Below are 18079 nucleotides of genomic sequence, written 5' to 3'. Positions count from 1 at the left end.
CGTACTTCTCTTTCCTTTTCTGTTTTGGTTCTTTTTATTTCTGTGTCTTCAAGAGTACTTATTCGTTCTTCCATTTCATCTATTCTGCTTTCATTGCTTTTCCCAGAGTTCTTTAGTTCCTCCATTAATTCTTTGATCTCCTGCATTTCTTTTACTTCCCTCTTTAGGGACTCAATTTCATTCTTCTGACCATTGTTTTCCCTCTTTAGGGACTCAATTTCCTTCTTCTGATCATTGTTTTCCTTTATGACTTCTATCACTTTTTTAATCATGGCAATTTTAAATTCTCTTTCTGGAAGGCTCAGAAGTTCTTCCAAGTTGCTGTCGGTGCAATCTGGGGAGTGGTTTTCTTTTTGTGGTGTGCTTCTTTCCTGAGGAGTTGTTAGGTTGCGTGTGGTTCTTCTACTCCCTACTGTCTGTTTTCTAATTTGTCATATGCATTGGGACACTGTGTTGCTCGGACTGGGTGGCATCTTGGGTGAACTTCTCCACTCCCCTCTGGCTCCTCCAGGAGCCATCTCTGGCTACTGGGGGAGCTTTCTGCTGATTTTAGGCAGTGTATACTGAAGAAATGTCCCTGTTCTAAAATGGCGAAGCGGGATGCAGTCCCTGCGCCTCCGGTCTCAGGCACACTCTTCTGCGCGCCCGGTCCGCCTGGGACGTGGGTGCCTGCTCCCTCTGTGGGCTCAGACTGCTGGTTGGAAGGGGCCTGGCGTGGGCTAACTTCCCAGCTGCCCCTGGGTCCTCCAGAAGCCTTCTGCCCTTTTCAAGAAGTCTTTTCTTAAGAAGTTTCCCTGTTCTATGGGGTGTTAGTGACTTTTTTTTTCTGGTCGCTAGGTGGCGCCAGAGATCTCTCCTATTGTCCTTGGGGGGCTGTTTTTCGACCCCCCCCCCCCCGTGGGACAGGGAGCAGAGCGAGAATGGTAGGGTAAACCTCAACGGCTTTGGGGTGCTGTGTCTGCCTTGTGCCCCGCCGTCGTGGAGAACCCACGCCCCGAATTTCGCGCCCCGGGTCTCAGTTCCAAAGCCCTCAGTTCCAGGACGTGGGCTGTAGTCCAGTTCAGGGGCGCGGGAATGGCGCCTTTTGCACCTGCTCCCGTGCCTGGGCGCCTGGTTCCTGCTCACTCAGTGAGGAACTTTCACCTCAGTGAGGAGGGCCTCCGCGCGTCTCCCCACAAGCCTAGGTCACAGGCGCGGGGACCTGGGCAGCCGCGATCCCGATCTGCGTTTGCTTTTCAAGCGCGCAGCTTTTCCGCGCAAGCTTACCGGCAGCCCTGGCTGTGTGCGCGTCTCCTGGGGTCTTTGTTCTTCTCTAATGGCGCCCGGAGCCGTTCGCTCACCGCTGCGGCGAATCCTGCAGGGTTCTCCACAGCTCCTGTTCACGGGGTGTGGTGGCTGCAATAGTTCCTTTCCACTCACAGTCCCGCTTGCTGCGTAGTTTGTCCTTGTTGGTCGTTTTAGTTTGTTGTTTTCCTCCTCTCTGCCGGTCGGAGAGTGCCGACTCTGTGGGTAGGGGAGGGGAGCAGGGTTCTGTGCTTCCCTCCCTTCTAGTCCTCTTTTATGGCAACTTTCTTCTTCGGGTAGTTTGCTGGAGTCGTCCGTTTATCTTCCCTGTCCCAGTTCTCACTGGGACCTGCCGGTTTTCCTCCCTATTAACTTTTTTTAATGGGAGATCTTACTCGCAGCGTCTCCTCGCCGCCATGTTGCTCCGCCCCCCTCATTGATATGGTTTCATTGCCACTAAACTTTAGGTAACTACCACTCTAAGTGTTGGGGTAGCATCAAGGAAGATCCATGATTACCTCAAAGGTTATTACAACTCCACCTTTTTCCATTTACATATCAATGAAGCTAGATTTTCTTTATATATTTCAATCAAAGCAATTCATGACAACAGATTAAATATATAGAATTGATATGAGAATCCAAGTATGTTCTACTAAAGTAGGTATATATTTGCAAAAATATGAGACAATGCACCTCTTCTCTCTAATTTTATTGTTTTGGAAAATATGTTATTTATATTAATATGTAGTTGGTTTACTATTACTTTTAAGTGAATTGTTTTCAATGTGGCTTTATTTTTAATACAGTAAAATACTGATAGACAAAACCCATATGAATTAAAGCTTGTTGGGACCTTGATTACTTTTTAAGAAATTAAAAGGTCTTGAGACCAAGAAGATTACAAACCTCTGATCTAATTATACATCTATAAAAGTAAAAGAACCAGAAAGTTCCTCACAAGTCAGGGTTTCTCAATCTCAGCACTATTAGCATTTGGGCTGGGTAATTTTGTTGTGGAGGCTGTACTATCTATTGTAGGATGTTTAGCAAGATCTCTGGCCTCTACTCACTAATTAGATGCCAGTAACAAACCACCCCCCAACCTCCAAGTTGCAATCACTGAAAATATCTCTAGACATTGGCTCTGGGGAGACAAATTAACCCTGACTGAGAGCCCTGGCACAGGTAAATGGAGAAACTATTTTAAAAAGACAACTCATAAAATAAATGACAGCCATATTAAAATGCATGGGAAAATACTGGGCCCTGCCAGTAAGATGAAAAATCAAAATAATAAACTTCCATTTAAAATCCATTAAATTAATAAAGTAAATGTAAATTATTGGGCTGTTGGAAACATTAAATATATAGAATTAAATATTTCTTCTGTTTTTCCAACAAAAACCTGTCATGACTTTTCCAACAACCCAATGTAAAAAGCCATTTTGGTGAAGTTGTGGTGGAACTGGTAAGATTATATAATTTTAGTAAATAGAACAAAAAGACCAAAAAATAAACAAAGAAAGAAAGAGAACTTAATAGTAAACCTATGGTAGAGCTCTGTGGAAGGAAAAGTATACGAATAGTCTAATAAAAATACTGCCTGAGTAAAACAGAAAAATTGTAAAATATATTATTAATTTGTTAAAAGATTTATTTATTTATTTTATACAAGCACTGGGTACAGTCAGAAGCATGGGAGGGTGAGAGAGTTCACCAGAGCCAGAGCGGGGAGCAGAACAGGCAGATGGACCAAAGACACTGCTGAGGGGAGCAGCGGGTGGCAGGAGAGGTCTGCGTGCCATGTGGGACCCTCACCGGCCGTCCGGGGATAGAACTGGCACTGCAGAGGCTGTGAGCAGCTTTGCAGCCCAGCACTCAACTGCTGCACCACCGGGGAGGCCCTCTATTATTAATTTTAAAAAAGAAAAGGACAGTGCAGATAGACTAATCAGAGGGAGCAGAGTGATTAAAAGTTCAGACTGTGGAGACAGACTTCTGCATTCAAATCCCAGACTAGCAACTTACTAAGTGCATGCATTGAAGGTAAGCAAGTTACCTTCAATGTTTTAGTTTGCTCTTCTTAAAATAGGGATAATGCTTGTTCTTACTTCATAGGGCTTTGATGAGAAAAAACTGAGTTAATATATGTAGAGGACTTAAAATAGTGTCTAGCACATAGTAAGCTTTAAGTTAGTTACATAATACACTACAAAAGTAGTTTCCTACTGGCTCTGAAGTGACCTGATTTTCACAGAATTATAAAATTAGCCACTGTGTGTTTATTTAACTAAAAATAGTGGTATAACTACATTGGGGCACTGGGAGAAAGGCACTGGATGATTTAAGACAGGCACATTCTCATCTGTAATAGCAGGAAGTAAATATATAATGTCTGTAATCAATACCTTTACAATAGCACATACTATTGTAATGTAGTGATATTGCCACTTCCCAGAAGAAAAGGCCAAGAATTAAAAAGCTGTTGTCTCTGGGGCACAGGACTGGGGGGTTGAAAAAGATGGGGTTGTGTATGGTTTGATTATTTGATTTCCTGACTATATGCACTTGTTACTTGGGCATTTTTTAATTAAAGAATGTAAAAGGTTAATTTATATAAATTGACTGTCAGTGTCTGGCATATAAATATAGGCACTCAATACATTTTAGTTCCATTTTATTCATTTCAGTAATTCTACTCCTGAGGATTTTCCTATTTAGAGATACAATACCAAAAGGAAACCATGAATAAATATGTGTATTGTTAGGTTACTTATAACAAAACATAAGTGGCAATGACCCAAATTTTCAACCATATGGGAATGGCTGAGCATTATTCAAATTTTTGATAGAATCCTATAAAGAATGAACATTTCTATTGTTTTAGATGTTTAGGTGGCGATAGACTGGCTACAACCTACTGTACACAAATGTAAATATAAATGTACATACACAGGCACACTCACACACACATAGTAAGTTACTGGTATGTCTAAAATAGAAATCAGAAGCCTGAGAAAACTAAGATATCCAAAGAGAGGAGAAGGACATGACCATGCAGTCCAGGAATCCCTATTGGGAAGTTGTGGCCTCTTAGCATTCACTTCATTACTCAGGAAGATGCATGCTTTGAATCTATGCTGTTAACAGCAGTTATGACAAGTCCTTAGATCCCCTCCCTCGTTTACACTCAGACTCAGCATTATCAAAGTTATGTGTCCCCTGGAAGTCATCCCCAGCAGTAGCTTGACCTTAAGCTTTAAGGGTGTCTTAGAAAATTCTCTAATCAACCAAGATGTTGATAAAAAACCATGTGATTACAATGGGGGTGAAATCACAATGTAATGCACCTGAATCTCCATCAGAACTGACTGAGAGGGCCTCTAGTTCTCAAAGATAACATAAGCTCTGCAAGCCAGCTTCTCTGGATCCAAGTTTCTTCACCTGAGAAAAAGGATCATTTTCTTTTATGTCAACAGGAGGTTATGAGTCTAAAATGAAATGGTGCTTGGGAAGTCACCAAGCACAGGCTCTAATGTAGAGTAGGGGCTCAACAAACTCACTGGATGTGACTTTGAGTGTCTGGGACCTACTCCTTACATTGGTGTTTCTCAAACTCTAGCATGCATGGGAATCTGTTCAAGGGCTTTAAAAAACACTGACTGCCAAGCTCCACCCCCAGAGTTCCTGATTTGGTGATGGTCAGGTGGGGAGAGCGGGGGTAGGGGCGTGGGAATCTTCATTTCTAGCAAATTCCCAAGTAATATTGTTGGTCTAGGACTAAACCTTAAGAACCACTATCTCACAGGCACAAAATTTGAGCCTGTGATGGTGCCGAAATATTGAGATTGTATATAGGAAAAAGAAAGACAGGTGCAGAAAGTTTTCCAAGGATTCCTAATCTAAGGTCCATGGTCCCAAGATGCCCACTAGGTGGCAAGTTCCACCTCCCTCCCAAGCTCTCTTCCAAAGTCCCTCCACTGAACCTTGTCAGCTTTCTCCCTTGTGGATTTCCTGAACTGAAAGATGACAACCTGATCCCCACTGCCTGCAGCCCACGTGCTGATGCAAGAGACCACCTTTTTAGGTTCCAAGAAATTATACATTCGTTATAGAGGAAATTAACACCTCCAAGCAAACTATAATTAGGAATTCTTCAATTCAGTTTATGCTTTTTCAATTAGGCACTCTATAATTTTAATCATGGGAGCATTAACATGTTTCTGTAATTTATATACCTGTGGTATAATTAAGCCTGGGAAACACATTGCTCTAAACCTGAATGGAAGTGATTGTTTCCCTTCACACTTGCAGTATTACAGGTCCCTGATGGAGAGATGATGCCAGTTTCAAAGGAGCCATTTGTGACTTGCAGAGGCCAATGAGAGAACTCCTGGCTTGGGAAGAAATATGAAGGCTGTTGTAGACCATGGGATGCCTTGGAACATCTGGCTCACGTGTAGACATCTGCATCCCAAAGCTTCAGCTATTGTGACTTTCAAAACATTCCTACCACAGAAAACTGCTTTGGACAACTATTCTTGGAAACTAATTTCAATTAAGCAGGAACAGGGTGTCCTGGCAGGGGAGACTTTATCTGAGAACCGTGGGAAGCAGATGGCTTTGAATTGAAGGAACTGAACAATAAGCTGAAACTTAGCCTGGATTGGGACCAAACTCCTTTTTTTTTTTTTTTTTACATTGATTCCTGTTCCCACTTTCTCTAACTCTGCTCCTCTCTCGTAATTCCAGCTCTCCCTTTTAGCTACAAAGCAGGATCTGAATCCTGTGTGCAAGGTAGTTCTCTGGGGATTCTAAGCAGTTCTGCAAATTCAAGGAATTCAGAGGCACACAGAAAGTTTTTGTGCTTATTCAGACTGAACCTCTGAACTTTCTGAAGGTTAAAAACCTTCATTTTTCCCCCCTCTTCTTCCTGCTCTCCCCACAATAGCAAATTCAGATTTGCTGACTGCAATAAAAGGAAAAAGAACATAATCAAAACTGGCCCGAGGGGACAATGCATAGATTCCAACTCAGCTGAGTGACGCACCCATATTGCTGCAGCATTTTGGCACTCGATATATTTTGTCTGATCTAAGAAAATATGGAACTTTTTATAGAGTGAAAGTTGGAAATGGATTTGTTTCTCCCAGGCTGCTCCCAGCCTTCCACAAAAGAATACAGATTTGTTCATATCCTGATGTTCAGTCTCACCAAACATCCATCTTCTACCTAAGACCCCTTATCTGCATACAAGTGATAGATTCAGATATGTTATCAGCACGCAGCACCAACCATGACTATTTCAGACACCAGTTATTGTCACCATCAGAAGGAAGTAGGGGTGTGTTTTAGCCCCCACGTGGACAGAACTAGAGAAACTGGCAGAAATCCTTGCTCAGTTCTCATGAGCTAAAACTGATTATTCTCAAGCTGAAACACACACCAAAGGAGGCACAGGAGTTCCAAAAGCTGTAGAATCAACAGGGGCAACTTCACAGCAAAATACAGAACAATTTTGCATCCCCATATCATGAGAATGAGCAATATTGGCACCACGGGCTGAAAACACTTGGTTTCTGTGCAGTTCCTGTCTGCACATCTGAGGCCACCTGTGGTTCAGGGGCAGCTGATCATCATCACCCAGGGGCTTGTTTAAAATGCATATTCTTTTTCTTTTTGACTTATTTCGCTGAGCATGATCCCTTCTAGCTCCATTCATGTTGCTGCAAACTGCATATGTTTATCTTTTTTGATTGCTGAGAAAAAGAAAAATACCGGATGGTCTCACTCATAGCAGGAATTTAGAAACCCTAAATAAGAGACCAGGAAAAAGACTGATCAATACAAAGTAAAAATCAAAATCAACAAGCAACTATAAACCAGAGACACACTAGGGGGGTGGGGGAGGGAGGGGCAGGGAAAGGAAGGACTAGAGTCAAAAAAAGGGGGGTGGGGTGCAGTTGTCTGGGGAATATAACCAAAATGAAAATGCATACATTGTGCAAAGATGAAAAAAGATGTAATTATACAAAATAAAATATTTAAATTAAAAAAACACAAAAAACAAAAAAAAATAAAATGCATATTCTCAGCTTCGCCTTCTCCTCCATGATCTATGGGGATAGGCAGGAATCTACACACTCATGAATCTACACACTCATGATGCTGACATTCTATAAAGCTTGAAATCTCTGGATCTAGACCATTCCCCAGACTTCATCTACAGCAAAGATGATGCAGTGGAATATGGGTCTCAGCAGAAAGTCAGTCCAGCCACAGATCCCATTTCTGGTTTTGGGGGCTTGTGTTTTATGCCTATGTCCAAGCCCCCATTATGTTTCTTATTTTACATGACCTTTCCCCAGCCTTTACCTTTGCATTAAAAGCCTCTTTGAAACCAAACACGATGAGCTGGGATTGCCTCACCAGCCTTCCTAATGTCCAAGGCAATGTAGTAAGATGAAATTTTCTGTGATGATGGAAATGCTATTCAGTGTGGAGGCCACTAGTGTGGTTACTGAGTACTTGAAATGAGGAGAGGTCAGGTAATGAAGTTTTAATTTAATTCAAATCGCCCATGTAGCGCAGGACAGATCTAGAGTCTTGCCCTTGGGTCATCTTGTGTTTCTGGGTTGCTATCCCCTGTCCTATACAGGAATCTTTACTTTTTGCATGTATTATCTTTATAAATTGTTTAGTGGGGCTACATCCAAAGGGGAAATGTTAAACAGAAAACCCCTGCAGCTAGACAAACACACACACACACACACACACACACAGATGGATTGTTCTGAAAGGGAGTAAGCACACATTTCTTTTGGCTAGTGGCAGAGATCTTTAAGGTGTTTTTTCCCTACTCAAATCCAGGCTTTGGTCTCACCTCTCTCACTGTTGTCGAGAGGAGGCGATTCTCTGGGCAGCAATAGGTAGCAGGGGCAGATACTGTGCAGGATGCTTTTTGGATGAGAGAAAACCTCCTTGGATTCTAACATGGCACATCCATGCACTAGCTCAGATGAGCATCAATAGATCAGGCTATAAAAATGCACTTGATGGAGGCTGGCTGGAGTCTGACCTTTGGGCAGTCGCAGACAGAGAGACTGAGAGCCATCAGTTATAGCTGTGCAAGATCTGAGACAGAGCAGTGATGCAAACTGTCACCAGGCTCAGAACAGAGTGAGAAGTAGAAGTCAGCAGAAAAAGTTAGAGAAAAAGTGAGAGCCAGGAGGAGGCATCTTGCAGAGTCACTATTGTTCTTGCAAAGGATTTTACCAGTTCCCCCAAGTGGGGAGATTAGCATAAAAGAACCACATCTGCTTAGACAGCCCTTCCAGCCACAGCCTGACCTCTTTGTTCAATGAAATGCTTGGCTTCAACGACCTTCAACTTGAATCCATTATCATCCATCCACCCTCATTGCCAACACAGTCACACCAGGGGTCATGTTATTACCCCACAGCAGAGTTGCGTTACTGAAACCTAAACTTTGACCATCTTCCTCCGAATATCGCTTTCTGTCCCTCCAGCTTCTCCCTGTATGTATTCTCTACACTGATTCTGAACAGAAAGGAGGGGATCCTCTGTTATCTGCACATGTATGTTCAGACCATTTCTTTCTTTTATTTAACGAATCCCATTTCAAGCACTTTTGTTGATATCATCATTTTCCTTTTCCTATGGTTCTGGAACAACTGTCCTGTACCTTTCTTCTTTTGTACCTAAAGAGCTGGGGGATCTCTTAGAGAAAGTTAAATGACAAAATATTGACCATCACTGCTCATCACTGCCTTAAAAAAATATTCTTCCTTTGGCTTTGTGTTTTATCAACATCCTGGTGTCCTTTCTGCCTCCTTGGCCAGTCTTCTCCATCTGCATGGTTTCTTAATGGTGTTTCACTGAGCTCTGTCTTGCTCCTGGGCATTTATGCACTCTCCCAGGTTAGGGTCACCCACACCTCCCAGGCTTCAATGCTACCTGGGCGCTAGTGATTGCCAAATCGATAACCCTGCTCAGATGCCTCTCCAGCAGGCCAGTCTTTTGGAATTTAAATAGTCTCTATGGTAGGAGGTGAACATGACAACCACACTCTCCCTTCCCTCCTGCCAAACAGTCTCTGTCTCCATGTCTCCAGATGGCAGACAGTCCAAAATAGAACACTCATTCTTCATGTTCCAGCAACTGCTCTTGCTCCATTTAGAATATTCTTTCCAAAACACCTGCTTTTCCTCTTTCGTTTGAGCCTAAGGAATATAATACAGACTCCTTCCACAGTAGAGACAACTCCTGGTAGGCTGGGGCATTGGGGAGCTTAGGAAAGGAGACCCGCAGTGCAATTAAGGTGTGCCGAGTGAATGCAAATCCACAAGATTATCTGAGTGTCATCCTGCTTTCCTTTTGCTTTCCCACGCGATCCTCTGACGGCAGCTCTGGGCCAGACTCACCATACCCACGCTGTTCCTTGGGTCGTTTCACGGGTGTAGTTACATGTCCCTGTAACCATAGTTACGTGCCTCCTTAATTGCATGTTTAGGTTGTGGGACAGCCCCACGGGGAATAGTTCTGCAGTAGTGTGCATTCATCCTATCATTCCTCACGTCTGGTTGTGTCTTCTTGTGTCTGGCTGGGATCTTGTACCTGGCTCCTCTTCTTTCCTAAGCGGGTGTGCTGAAGCCCCAGCATGCCAGGAGGCTTGGCTACACCAGGTTTTTCTTGAAGAGTCAAATCTTAGTTTATGCGGGAGTGCCTCTGGCCCGTTCCCCCACACCAAAGTGGGACAGACTTTCACCTGCAGCCTCCAGAAAAGGTGGCCTCGAGAGCTAGGAACTAAGTGAAACAGAGGATGTCTAGAGAAAGAACATTTAAACATAACTGCAGCTTCTCCTCTCTCCTGATGAACACAGGGACTCAAGAACTCGTCAGGCTGGCCCCTGTCGATAAGTCCCCTCCATTCCCATTTCCCCTTCCAGCCAGACATCGTGCAATGCTGAAACCTGAGAATCAGATGGTAATGATGCTGATCTTGCTTGCTGTAGCCCCGCACGCTGGCATAACTCTCTGTCTGTTTCACGCGCTCCTGCTCTGGGCTTCACAATTATTAAAGGCATCCCGGAGGAAAACTAGCAACTGCTTCCTTTTCTTACCAATAACATTTTTCTTTCTTTAAAAGAAGGGATCTCCAAATTGGACTATAGCTAAACACTGGGTCTTTAGGAATCTAGCATCTTACCTAGCTGCACCTGTCAAGTGCAAAGCTACCGTGGCTTCTCAGCAGGAAGAGAACAACACTCACCATGACCTTTAGAAACCATCATACATTTCACTGTCTCTGCGGGTTGAGTCTCATAATACTCCCGGCTCTGCAAGCTGGAACTGCACTCTGTGCACTGTGCATCAAGCAGCCCCTGACAGCAGGTCACACGTCCCGATGGACACCAGAGAAGGCTCTTCAGAGGTCCCGGCATGCACCTGACCACACCTCAGGTTCCAGGCTGTCCTTGTGCTGTCCTCGCTCCATGGCCAGGACACGTTCACTGCTGTGACCTCTTCCGAATTAGATGTCCTTGTAGACTCGTCTCTTCCTCAGCATTCCTTGGCTCAGAGAAAGCCCTATCCTCCATCTTACCTGCCAAACTACAGCCTTGGAGTCACCCTTGATACTTACTGTCTTTTCCTTCACATCCACCTGCTCGCCCCATAGAGAAGCCACCCCAGAGCTTGCTCATTGTATCTCTTTGAAGTTTTATCTCCATTGCCACAACTACACCAACTCATTTCTCCTTCATTTCTCATCTGGAAAAATGTAACTGTCTCCCTACAGTGGGTCTATCTGACCCCTCTTGATGGCAGAAAGACCTTTTTTTTTTTTTTAAAATAAATTTTATTTTTATATTCCCCATACAATTGCAACCCCCCCCCCATTCTGACCCCAATTCCTCCCCTCCCACCCCCTACCCCCCAAAAAGTGTCTCTGGTTCATAGTTTTTTGTTGATTTTGATTTTCACTTTCTTATAGTTATTCATTTTCCTGGTCCCTTATTTAAGTTTTCTAGATTCCTGCTATGAGTGAGACCATCCGGTATTTTTCTTTTTCTCAGAAAGACCTTTTTAAAAGATGGATCTTATTGTTCATTTGCTTACAACTTTTTTTTTTTTTTTGACTCCTCATTGCTTTTGGTAAGAACTCCTTACTGGTGCTAAACAAGTCCTGTGTTATCCAGCCCTTTCACATCCAACCTCATCATGCATGGCCTCCCTAGCATTTTCTCCCTGCTGCCATCCTGCTGGCATCCTTACAGGTCCTCTAACATTAGCATCTCCTGACTCCCCAGCCTGGGTCTGGTCGATCCCCTTCTTATAAGAAACACTGAGATGGAGAACAAAAAACAACAAAAAGCGTGCACTGTTGAGCATCTGCCCCCTTTCATCCCCAGTGTCAGTTAAGGAAGCTCATGTGTGCCCCCACACCCTTCTCTAGATGGCTTTGGATTTGCTTCTCTTTCATTTCACAATATCAAGCGGCATCTCCCCCAAGCCCCAACCTTTAGCCTGGGGTTTGCCAGCCTTTCAGAAGTTGAGACACCCTAGCTAGCCCTGTTTGCTTGATTTGGCTCACATCTGAGATCCATTTCTAAGGTGATATTGTTTTGAGGATTTTGTAAAGCCCTTGGAGATAACTGTGTGTTCCCTGACGTGTGAACCGCTAGACAGCACTTAGCAGGCAGTGGATCGTCCACGTTCGTAGGGGAGACCTAGCAAACAGACATCAGCTTACAGCAGGGCTCAGAACGTAATCCTCTCCATGGCTGTCCCGGGCAGGGAGCTGTGTCTTATCTCAACAGCATGGCTAACCCAAAGAACAAGCTGAGTGAAGACCATTTGCACTTTACACACATTAGTGTACTTGACCTTCAAAGCAATCTGTGACATGGGTGTTGCCATTTTATCAGCAGCTTGAGATTTAGAGAAATTAACTGACCCAAGGTCACCCAGTGAGTCAATAGGATAAGGTTGGATCTCATTCCAGGAGCCTCTGGTCTTCCAGGATATCTAACCAGAAAGTCAACTGTCACAGAAAGAGCTTAAAAAATCTCAGTTCTCAGTCAGGTACCACTGCTGGGATGCAGTTCCTGCCCTCAAGGAGGTCACAAACTGGGAGAGAGTGAAAATTTAAGTCCCTGACAGAGTGGCCAGTGCACAGCGGCAGTGAGCTGATGCATTTGTTTTATGACTGGACAGGAAATGGCCCCAGGTGCAGCAGATCAGGACTGGATGCTAGAGATGTGGAGATGGTCATGCTTGGCAGAGAGAGTGGCAGAGTCGAGGGCTGGCCACTCAGACAAGGACAATATATTAGACACCTGCCTGACAAATGTCCTGCGCCCACCGCCCCGCAGGACCAAGTCCAAACCCAGAGGGAAGCCCTGCTTTGCCTGATCCTTTGCCCCTCTTCCCATTTTTCTGCCCCAGGCCCCTGTGATCCCCTAAGCACACTACACCTTCCCAGCCTAGGCTCCTGTCTGGGCTGCTTCCTCCTGGGTCACATTCTTTCCTTTTTCACTATCAAACTCCCCTCATGCAGCAATTCTCAGATCAGGAGACACTGCCTCCAGGAAGTCCTCCCCATACCTAATGATGGATGTGGCTAATGATGGATGCCTCTGCACTGAAGTCTCATTGGAATCTCTGACCAGGCACATGGGCTCATCAGTACTTTTTCTCTTACGTTTCATCTTTATAGACCTGGGCTGTTGAAAATTGTAGCCATGAGATGTGTAGTTTTATAATTTTTTTAAAAAATAAGAAAATGTAGGTTCTCAGTTGCAGTAGTCATATTCCAAGTACTCAACAGCCACATGTGCTTCGTGGTGACCATAATGACAGCACAGCTAGATAGAAGACAGTTCCATCTCTGCAGGAAGTCCATAAGAGGGTGTGCTTAGGACCGGGAGCAGCACAAGTGCATGGCTACAGTCCTGGTACTTGGCATCTACCAGGTGTGAGCAGGTTAATTAATTGTTATGGTCTTGTTAATTTCTTGAGTACCTACTAAATGTTACCTGCCACCCCTGAGAAAGGGAACCCATGAGTAACAGTCCTCCTGATTTCTCAGTCTACCGAGGGGCAGGCGAGGATCAAAACCAGAGGAAAAACACACAGAAAAGCATCACACAATTGAAATTTCAAACAAGAATGATGAAGGACACACTAGGGCACTACCGAGTCAAACCAGGTAAAGGAGGGCAGGGTGAGAGGAAATAAAGCCAGAAATGAAGGTGAAGGCCAGATTCTGATAGGCTTTGAATTCCATGCTAAGAAGCTGGAACTTAATGTGGTAGAAAATCAGTGATCCATTTAAGAATTTTAAGCAGGGAACATAACTGGATCCAATTTGTGCTTCTGAAGGGCCACTGCAGTGGCTCAGTGGGGGATGAACTGGAGGAAACTTATGACAGGCAAAGCAGCAAGCTGCCCCCGCAGGTGAGGGGAGCAGGGTGAAGAGTGTCAGGGGGGGAGAAGGAGGAGTTAATCTTCAGTTGGGTGGACAAGTCCCGGTGACCGGATGGAAGCGAGGAGCAGGAGAAAAGGACGTCTCCAAGGAAGCCAGCTGGGGACCCCAATGAAGGTCTGCTATGGGGTCGGGGGTTCTGCCCCCAGCCTCCCTTCAGGGACTGCATCATGGAGATTAATTCACAGTCAAGTTACTTTCTGATGAAGGTTACTACAGATACATCAGTGTGACAGGTGGGGCGTGGGGAAGAAGCCTCGGCGTGTTTGAGTCGGAGCTGAATATTAGATTCTAGTCACTATTTGATTGATCTTTTAAGCAATTCTGGGATTCTGTCACTTAAAAACCAATAAATCTTTGAAGGCCTGGGGAAAGCAATGCAAAAGCAATAAATCTCCATTGTGGAGTCTTAGAAAAATAGGCCAAGCTGCCGAGGTGGTTTGGCTGGAGGGATGAGGGTACAGGAGCCCCACAAAGCGACATTCCCTCCTGGCCTCTCTGGACACACAGACTGAATCACACCTACAGGGCTTCAAAGGGGCAGCAAGGGGTGGAGTAGATGCCGGAACTGGGCTCAGCCAGAGCCTGAGCACAGCTTACCTGAGGGGATCTGGAGACAGAGGCTCAAGAAGAGCCTGAACCTGTTTGAGAATGGGCAGTTCCCCTCAGAGAGACAGGTGCTGGGTCCACATGCCACAGGCTGGACCCACACAATCCAGAGCTGGAGGGCCCCTGAGATATTGTCTTGTCTATTCCTCAGTCCCTAACTGATGGAGGTTTACTCCACAGCATCCCCATGTGAAGGTGACCCAGTCATCACTGGATAATTCAGGCATGGGGAACTCAGAGCCTCCTGGGGCACAATAAACTCAGAGGGAGGAAGCTAGGTCCATGTTTTGGGTGCATGTAACAAATTCCATGACCTTGGGACTTCACCTCTCTCTGCTGAAGCAGATGGTATTTCCCAGTGAGCTTATGCTCTGGCTGCGTGACGACCAGATGATACAAAGGTAGGTAAGGAACTATCAACTAAAAAAGTAGGATCCCAGACATGCTTGACCCAATTCCTGGGTCACCTGCTGAGCAATCTGTGCCCTGCCACTATAATGTGCCTTGGTGACCTCATAGTGGTCCTGCTTCCCCCAGGACTCCACATTGACCCGAGGTTGTACTCAATTTCTCTCTAATCAGCCAATCCTTCTCTCAATCAATACAGTCACTGTCCTTACTATCTTACTTTGCCAGTTTCATTACTTTGCCAACCTCCCTGCCCCACCCACATGAGCAATTCCTGGATGATAAGCCTCAAAAGGACCGGAGAGTCTCTTGTTTCCTGCTATTTCTCCATTGCCTCGCTAGTTTCTCAAGCATAGCAAGTGCTCAATAAATATTTGTCAAATGATCTAATATTCCATATTTCCCAAACCAGCATCCAGAGTTCAAGATGGAAAAGGGTGGAAGTAGCTGAGATCTATTGACATTGCCACTGTCATTGCAGTTGTCCTGAAAGCATTGTTTGGGTGATATTGGTTATTCCCTTCCCCTTCTTGGCAAATGTCCAAGCAGCAGCCTGAAAATAATTCCAGACACTGAGTGTATACCCTCCATCAGTGATCCAGAGTCTGGGAAGAAAAGCAGCCAGACATTTCTAGACACCAAGCCTTGCCCCTCTGAGCAGTGACATTTGTTTAAATCTTTTTTCCAATGGAAATGTCACCCAAATATATCACACACAACTTTCTCCTAGGGGGGTGGTGTGGACTGATGAAATGAGGGTTGGTTTAAGGTCAGCTGACTGAGTTTAAATTCTGCCTGTACCGCTTCCTTATTTCGGGGCCTGGGTCAACTCAATTAGCTTCTGTTTATCTCAGTTTCTATATATGCAAAATGGGGAGACTATTATTGTAATGCTGTGAGGGTACAGCGAGTTTATGTACAGTGACAGGCACACAGCAGGGACGAGCTCATTAAGTGGAAGCTAGCAGGCTTTTGACCTGAAGACATGGACCAAATGTCATATTTGGTGGCGGGGTGGGAGAGCAGGAACACGTGCTGAATGCCATGACTGTGAGGGGCCGGGGCATCAGACTGCCTTGTTTCTGGAATTCCTGTGTCTGTTTTATAGAGTTGTCCTACTTTTTGCTCCTTGTCAACTGTCATCTCTCACTGCTACTGGGGCATTTCCATTCTCACCTTCGAATCTACTGTCATCTTTGGCTGCTTAAGCTTATTAAACAGATATGCAAATTAAGATTATGTGGGCTCCGTGGGAACATGCGAGGGGTTTTCTCTTTATGGGAACTGAAAAGACTTCCCAAGAACATTGGTTTGGGCTGCTCAGAAGACCCGTGGCTGGTTGGTTGTGTGACCTTAATGTTTAGTTTCCTCAAACAAAGAGATGATATTGCTACTCACTGGTTATTTGAAGTCACATTCTTGGAACATAGTATTTGTCCATTAAAACATGGTGATAATTACTCTCATTTGATTCTGCTGGCTTCCATGAGTTACCCTTTATGTTGCCCCTCAGCAGCCAGATGACTGTGAGCAGCGGGACTAAATCTACTCTCTAAAGGTGACCTTGCCAGAAGATCATTTCCAGACCTCCAACCCCACCAAATAAATATGCCCTAGGTGTGTTCCAGAAGTTTCTCCCTTGCTCTGTTCAGGTCACCATCACCATGTTCCCTCTGAACCAGTCCTAATATCCCATGAGGCCCCTGGCTCAATGGCTTCTCTGCACCAGGCTTAGAGCTGCTCAACCTCCTTTCAGGAAGCCCTACTCCTGGCCAGTGTCGCCTGTGGCATTGCCAGAGGCCTGATTCAACTGGAGGCAGGACAGTGCAGAGAAGGAAAACTGCACATTCCAAGTGATGAACCCTCCTTACCTGACGGGGGCTCCCCGCGACTGAGCAGGCTTCAGCATTACCGTGATGGTCGTGTCGGTTTCATTCAGCGGGGTGTCTGTGTCATATTCAGGCATTGATGGAGCTGAGCACGGGACAAAGAGAGAAAGTGAGCTCAGCGCAGGCCCCAAACCCACTCACCACCTCCCCTGATGGCATCCTCCCCTGAAGACACTCAAGATGCCTAGGAGCAGCCTCCCTGCTGGTGCAAGGGATTAAGATGCAGCACTTGAAGCTGTCCACAGCCACTACGGCATGAGTTCAATCCCTGACCAGGGAGCAACCCATATGGCATGGCAGACCTCTCCTGACTTGCTCGCTACTCCCCTCAGCAGTGTATTTCAGTCAGTCTGCCTGTTCTGCTCCCCACTCTGTCTCTGATGAATCCTTTCACCCCCCACACCTCTGGCCTATACCCCAGCTTTTGTATGCATAAATAAATATTTAAAAAAAGATGCCTAGGAGGAGGGTGTTTGGGGAAGGGGAGGTGAGCATCACATGACATTCTAGACTTTCAGCAAAGGAGCCCCTGAGTTCCCACCCACCCATGGGCTCCTTCTCTGTGCAGGAGAGCTGCAGCAAATGAGGCCAGAAACCTCATGAATCAAAAAGTTCCATACCCACTGAATCAACAAAGAGAAAACATAGCTTTAAGTACTTAAAGCTGTGGATGCTGAGTCAACCGTGGCAAGCACATGTCAATGTCCAGTTAGAGCAGTGATGAACTAGGTCCTATTTTGTTTTTCTTTTTTTCTTTTTTCATGAGACCCTCCCTTCTCTCATCCCCAGTGGACTGGGATAGCAGTGTGTCTTAATCTTATCACTGGGGAAGGTCACTAGAACCATTTGAGCCATTGAATACTGGGAGTTATTAAAATCCACATCCATTTTAATTCAATATTTCAATTCTGGAATTTAAGCCTAAAGTTATAATCCAAAGTAAAGAATCAAACTTTATTCTATAACATTGTTTATTGAAGCATTATCTTCTGAGAACATAGAAGCACCAAATATATCCAACCACAAGGGGATGTTTAATTAAATTACGTCATCCAACCCCTTGACAGAACATTATAATGAAAGTAATATAATGAAAGCATGGGGAATGTTTACGGTATCAGGACAAATGAAAACATTAAGCTACAAATATCATCGTGAGTATATATGCAAATATGTATGTATGCAGACCAGAATCACACAGGTTTCCAAAAATATATAAATTTTTAAAAGGGTTCTGAAATAATTCTGTCTTGATGTTGAAGTGGATTGTGGAGAGGGTTCTACTGGTGATAATAGGTAAAATTTTGGAATGACATGGTTCAGTAACATCCATTTGTTCATTCATCAGACACTTAATGAGACTGTGCTGTGCCTTGCA

At 44.7% G+C, this 18079-nt stretch overlaps 1 protein-coding gene across 11 annotated transcripts in view; it reads right to left on the bottom strand.

The window, feature by feature from the left end:
* Nucleotides 1-18079, bottom strand: part of PTPRT (protein tyrosine phosphatase receptor type T) — a gene marked incomplete at both ends in the record, with an annotated part of 916214 nt that overhangs the window by 194428 nt on the left and 703707 nt on the right. For all 11 annotated transcript variants that reach the window (XM_084248172.1, XM_084248169.1, XM_084248173.1 and 8 more), the window contains one exon: nucleotides 16684-16786. In XM_084248172.1, the coding sequence (XP_084104298.1) occupies nucleotides 16684-16786 (103 nt within the window). The remainder of the gene's footprint in view (nucleotides 1-16683; nucleotides 16787-18079) is intronic.

This window comes from Talpa europaea, assembly GCF_964194135.1.
Source record: "Talpa europaea genome assembly, chromosome: 11".
NCBI lineage: Eukaryota > Metazoa > Chordata > Mammalia > Eulipotyphla > Talpidae > Talpa > Talpa europaea.
This window is presented reverse-complemented; position numbering and strand designations above follow the sequence as displayed.